Source organism: Neomonachus schauinslandi, chromosome 9, assembly GCF_002201575.2.
Source record: "Neomonachus schauinslandi chromosome 9, ASM220157v2, whole genome shotgun sequence".
Classification (NCBI taxonomy): Eukaryota; Metazoa; Chordata; class Mammalia; order Carnivora; family Phocidae; genus Neomonachus; species Neomonachus schauinslandi.
In genome coordinates this window covers 85,831,417-85,837,925 of record NC_058411.1, presented here as the reverse complement: position 1 = coordinate 85,837,925, position 6,509 = coordinate 85,831,417, and the positions used below count along the sequence as shown (strand labels likewise).

At 44.3% G+C, this 6,509-nt stretch overlaps 1 protein-coding gene across 2 annotated transcripts in view; it reads right to left on the bottom strand.

The window, feature by feature from the left end:
• Positions 1-6,509, bottom strand: part of SQOR (sulfide quinone oxidoreductase) — a 49,374-nt gene that overhangs the window by 10,536 nt on the left and 32,329 nt on the right. For both annotated transcript variants that reach the window (XM_021695782.1, XM_044918456.1), the window contains exons 4-6: positions 5,877-5,930; positions 3,592-3,786; positions 1,114-1,323 (exon numbers count right to left, since the gene is read on the bottom strand). In XM_021695782.1, coding sequence (XP_021551457.1) covers positions 1,114-1,323; positions 3,592-3,786; positions 5,877-5,930 — 459 coding nt within the window. The remainder of the gene's footprint in view (positions 1-1,113; positions 1,324-3,591; positions 3,787-5,876; positions 5,931-6,509) is intronic.

Below are 6,509 nucleotides of genomic sequence, written 5' to 3'. Positions count from 1 at the left end.
TATATTATATTATATTATATTATATTATATTATATTATATTATATTAATTATATGTGGAGAGACAGAGAGAGGTCAAATGATAAAGCCAATAGGGTAAAACTCTATAATAAATGAATCTAAATAAAGGCTACACAGCATACAGTTTTCTTTGTACTGGTTTTATGTTTGCAGCTTCTCTAAGTGTGAGATTATTCGCAAATAAAAGTTTAAAATTATGAACTTGAGTCATCAGTAACATCTTAAATGAGAGTTAATACACACCACTTAAGAAAGGAAAGATGTGTGCAATACATTTTAGAAAAAAGCCTGCACTAAAAAGCTTAAAATGTGAAGTTTTGATGTTTAGAAGATTTGTCGTTGGCTCATTTCAAAATTTCTTTTTTTATGGAACCCTTCATTCCTCTAAAACCACGGAATGAATAAAATGTCACTGTGATCCGTTTTCTCATTGCTAACAGCTCTTGCCAGAGTGCTATAAACAAATGATTCTCCCATGGATGCTTCTCCAGATGCCTTTACATTTTGTTCTTAATCCTCATACACCTCTACAGAAGGACTATTCCCGCTACACAGAAGGAACACACAGGCAGAATCCAAGCCCATATACAGAGGCTCAATCTTTCCGAGTTACGGTATGGCTCCCCAAGAGCTTTCAAGGATTCTGAAGTGCCTCCTTTTGTGCACAGGTGGAAGATATTTAAAGACACCCCCCATCCCTCGTGAACAACCCACAGGCAGGGGTGTTTCTCCATAAATCAGACAATCACCAAATCCTCCACTGACGGAAGCCCTTCCTGAACTCTAGGCAAGACCCAAAGTCATCAAATATTTTTGGCTACTTCAAGTGACTCGGGAGGAAAAATGGAGATACAAAATAGGATCAAAATTCACTTGATACCCGTAGATAAACACTCCTCAGCTCCCAGGGACACCGCCTCTTACCTCTTTCTCTTCCCCATCCATTTTGATCCACCTTCCCCCCCTACCGCTGCCCTGGTATGCTCATTATAACCAGCCTCCCCCAGCACGATGATGGCAACTGGGAGGTGGGGGCCACAGTGTCACCAGCATCTACAGCCATGTGTATCTGACAACTGAACCTCACCACTCACTGAAATCACTTGGGTCTCTCCAGGTTTGTCCAGATTCTCAAAAACAGCCTCTTGTCTATCAGCTCGGACTTCGATGAGGTTTTGCTTGTAGTTAACGGTGAGGTTCCTCTCCTGGATGATCTCCTGCAGGGCAGCTGCATACTTCTTAACCCCAAAAATGGTTCCAAGGGAAGTGTTGAAAATGATATTGGCCTTGGATCGCTTCCCTGTCTGGGAAAAATGGAAAGAACAGAAACAACCAACATCAAAGCATTACTTCAGCCACCTTTTTTTTTTTTTAACCTAGATGAGAATTAAAACCCTCAGAAGAGAGCTCACCCGCTTTCTCCATCACTATACACTGATGGGGCGAAGTGTGAACCAATTCACTCTCTCCTTATTTTCTCTCAGTGACACAGCAACTAAGTGCACTTTTGAGTCAGGGGTTAAAGAGGGCACCAGTCATGTGAAGGCCAGAGATGGAGGTCAAGTCCAGAGAAAGACGAGCTGAATTGTTTATTCATATACTGATTTGTCCATCCACTCAGTCAGTATTTAATGAGGTCCTAGAGTTGGCCGGTACTGTTCTAGGTGCTGTGGGAACAGCAGTGAACAAAGTTCCCCTCCCATTGGCTCATACACAGTCATATTGTTCATATGTTTCAGAGGCTGGTATTTTCCCTGATGCCTAAGATCTCATAGGTCCTGAAAGAGAAACTTCCTCTCGGCCATCTAAGACTTGGTAGAAAAGAGTTTTGCAAAGAGAATTCCAGGTGGGAAGAAACAGCTAGTCTCCCTTTTCCTTTGTTCAGCTCCTTTCAGGATTTGCTCACCTGGATCACACTGTTTGTTTGTTTTGAGAGAGAGAGAGAGAGAGAGAGAGGTTGGGAGAGGCACAGGGGAGAGGGAGAGAGAGAGAGAGAGAGAGAGAGAGAATCTCAACCAGACTCCATGCCAAACACGGAGTCTGACATGGAGCTCGGCGTTGGGCTTGATCTCACGACCCTGAGATCATGACCTGAGCCAAAATCAAGAGTCAGACGCTTAATGGACTAAGCCACCCAGGTGCCCCTGGGTCACACTATTGGAAAGAAGTTAGGTGGGTAAAAACCTCAAAAGGCTGTGCCATCCGGTAATTCTCATAACCCAGAATGAATTTCTTAGAAACAGAAACGATGACTCAAACTGTTCCTTCATTCCCCAGGGCGGTTGGCACAGGTCTGCACAATTCAGGTGAAGGCTTCCCAGGGTGGGTTCCAAGCACACATTCAGGTGGCTCTTCAGTCCCACCTGCCCCTCCCCTTCTCTCACTTGTCCCTTTACAGAACCACAGGCTGCTCTGAATCCTGCCACTGCCTCAGGTCAAACCACACTATGATAAACTAAATGTGACATCCCCCACGAGGGCAGGAGGGCGAGAGCAGCTTCACCGTAGCCTCACGCTGGGTGTACTTGAGCTGCAGACACGGGCTCTGACATGCAGGAGGAATGCGGAGCGTCCCCACCCAAATAGCTCTTTCCACCAAGGTCTAAAGTTCTATGTCAACATTTATTTTCGCCTTTAGAATTGGCATTTTGCCTCCTGTATTTTCATTTATCAAGAGCCAGAAAATATTCATAACCTTGAACTAGAGTGGGAGCAATTGAGGATATTGTTATGTTTAAGAACAAACAATGTGGGGGGGGGGCGCCTGGGTGGCTCAGTCGTTAAGCGTCTGCCTTTGGCTCGGGTCATGATCCCAGGGTCCTGGGATCGAGCCCCACATTGGGCTCCCCCTGCTTCTCCCTCTCCCACTCCCCCTGCTTGTGTTCCCTCTCTCGCACTGTGTCTCTCTCTGTCAAATAAATAAATAAAATCTTAAAAAAAAAAAACAATGTACAACCGATTGTCCAACTATATGAAAATACTTAAACAATCTCTAACACATCTTCCCACTAGATTTCTATGTACACATTAAAAGTATTTTACAAGGACTATTTAATAAAAAGTAGTACATCTAAATTCGTATGGTATGATTGTAACCATTAAAAAAAAAAACAAAAACAGGGGCACCTGGGTGGTTCAGTTGGTTAAGCATCCAACTCTTGATTTCGACTCAGGTCACGATCTCAGGGTCGTGAGATCAAGCCCGGCAGCAGGCTCCACTCTGGGTGTGGAGCCTGCTTAAGACTCTCTCTCTTTCCTTCTCCACCTGCCCCTCCCCACCACATGCTCTAAAACAAAACAAAACAAAACAAACAAACAAATAAAAAACACATGTATAGGAAACAAAATAGAAGGACATGTCAAATTGATAACAGCAGCTATATTAAAGTAAATGGAATATAGCGACTTCATTTTTTTTCTATTTTATAAACTTCTAATTATATAATTTTGTACATATGTAATAAAAACTTATAAGTAAAAAAGGTATTTTGACATGGATAAAATGGATTTCTGGCATCACTGGATTAGCACCGTCTGCTCTCCTTGTCTCTATCCCTGGGAAGGAAGCATACCTTCCTGAAGTAGGCTTCTGACAAATACATGATCTTCTGGGGTGCTCCGGCACACTTTACAGGGGTATTTGGGAAGGTAAAGATGGCATTGCCCTCCTTAAAGTCCTGCAGAGCTTTCCATGTCTTCTCCACTGTTTTCACTGAATAATTGGACCCTATTTTGGGATGGTCAAAACCTTCAGGTAAGCCTTTAATCTGCAAGAAAGCACACAAGGAAATTATTCTTTAACAAAAGTGCAAATTCACGAGTGTAAATATTTCTAAGAAAAGTGCAAAAACTCTTGTCGTGAGCCTTCATTCTCTGCCATTTCGATAGCCTCTCAAGTACTTCAGTCTAGTCATTAGCCTCCAGGACTCACACCCATTGGAGCAGGCAGGAAGGTGAGGGATCTGCTAAGATCAGGACTGTGGTGCCTGGAGTCAAATGCCGAACTGCAGAATGGACTCGGCCCATGGGAACACCTTTGCCTCCCTGGCCTTGTGACCATGATTTGAACATATCTCTTCCCACCATCAAGGTGAGGACAAGAAGCCAGCCATGCTTCCTTTTTGGAGAATCAGTTGCCTTACTGGGGAGAAGGACAGGCAGAACCAAGAGCCATATTGTCAATAATCACAAACTTAAACAACCCTTTATCAGGTTGCACCAAATCAAACTCTTGGTAAAGGCAGGTAATTAAAAACATGGACTTGGGAACCCCACAGATCTGGCTCGAGTCCCAGCTTTTCCACTTACAAGGGTTATGACCCTGGGTAAATTACCGAATATCCCTAAGCCAGTGGGTCTCAAATGCAGTTCCTGGGAACTTGCTAGAAATGCAAATTATCAGGCCCCACCCAGACCTACTGATTCAGAAACTCAGGGGCAAGCCCAGAAATCTGTCTGGCTCTCTAGGTGGTTCTAATGTACACCGAGTTTATGTTCATCATCTGTAAAATGAATATAAAAGTAACTGCTTCAGAGGGTCGTTGGCGGGAGGAGATGAGCCCACACACATCAAGTGCTTAGAAAAATGGCACCCACATGATGAGTGCCCCACAAAGTGTCTGTGTAGTCCTGCCAGGAAGATTAACTGGACACTTGTCTTCGGTGTTAGAAGGTTCATAGACTGCAGTGAAGATGGCATAGATTGAGTTGAGACTCAAGCACCAGTTCTTCCAGCAAGAGTAGAGAACCATCAAAAACCAGTCATGAAGATGGGCTGGTCCTTCAGAACCTCCCAGGCTGTTCTCCAGACTGTAGGGCAACCTCGCGATACCCACCCCTCAGCTGTCAAGGAAACGGGGTGCTAAGATATCCTCCACAACGCTCAGAGTAAAAAGCAACTGTTCCTCTGATTACTGACCATTATCTCCTGCTACAGTTTAAGTAGTTGTAATATCAGCAGTTTCAACAGCAATAATTATCATTATTATTATTTTTATAAAATCTCCTTGTATTTTAATGTTTCTGAAGTCTCAGCCCATGCTAACAGTGGATAATTCGTGGCACAACTCTGAGGTAGGTGAGGAACTAGTCCTGGCTCCCAGACACAGATGAGGGAACTGAAGGAGAGCGAGGTTGAGAGACCCACCTAGAATCCTACAGACCCGGATGCTGAGACTCCTGACCACTGCCTCGGGTTCTCCTCACACCACCTCCCCGCTCCTGGTTCCCAAAGCAAAACTCACTATCCAAGAGATAAACAGCTGATCTCTTATCTCTTTCATTACTAGTCTCTAGTTTGAAGAGGTTGTTGTTAAGGGAAAAGGTGCCATAAAGTGGTAACCAAGTTCGTTTTAGGAAGACTGGTCACAAAGGGCAGGTTATGACCCCCCCATCCAATTCAAGTTGCTTCCCTAGGAACTCTGGAGAAGAGGGAGGCAGGGAGAATCAGAGAAAGAGAGATCTGATTCCCCCTTTGGCTGACCAGGCCAGGGAGCAGGACATCACCATGCAGACACCCCGTGGAACTGAGGGGAGAAAGAAGCAACTCAGTCCTACATAGCAAAGTAGTTTTCTTGTGACTCTGGAAGAGCCTGCTCTTTTGCAAGAATTGCCAGTAGGGCATGGATATGCTAAACTCAGATTAAAGCTTAAAGCTAAAACATATCATCATCGTTGACATCGTTGACAAAATCTTAAAGATTTTTTAAAAACCATATAAAAAGACCGCTAAGAAAAGAAAAACTAAGAGGATCCCTTAGAACTCTTTCATGCCAAAATGAATACAAAGCAACTAAATGCAGCATTTGATCTTAGCATAAATAGGCCAGTGTCACACAGAAGTAGTTTAAAATAGTACCTTCTCATAGTCCAGCTGGATTCCGAGAGCAATAATAAGATATTTGTAGGAGATCTGCAACACAAAACAATGGTATTTTAGACCAGGATCCCAGAAATGGCAGCCCAAGGGCTAACTCAGCTCTAGCCCCATGTGGCCACCCCCATGCCTCTATTTTCTACTGTGGATGCCTTGAGGCTGTGGATGACAGACAGGGGACAGGGAGGGAGGCACACTCCTGTCTGCCATCACGTCTGCCATTCTCTGTTTCTCATGCCTCAGTGCTTCACAAGTATTGAATAACCTGCCTGGGTTTGAGACTCCTGTGTTTTCTTTCTTTTTTTTTTTTTTTTTTTTTTAAAGATTTTATCTATTGGGCGCCTGGGTGGCTCAGTTGGTTGAGCGACTGCCTTCGGCTCAGGTCATGATCCTGGAGTCCCGGGATTGAGTCCCGCATCAGGCTCCTTGCTCGGCTTTATCTTTATAAAAAAAAGATTTTATCTATTTATTTGAGAGAGAATGAGATAGAGAGAGAGCGCATGAGAGGGGGGAGGGTCAGAGGAAGAAGCAGGCTCCCCGCCGAGCAAGAAGTCCGATGCGGGACTCGATCCCGGGACTCCAGGATCATGACCTGAGCCGAAGGCAGTCGCTCAA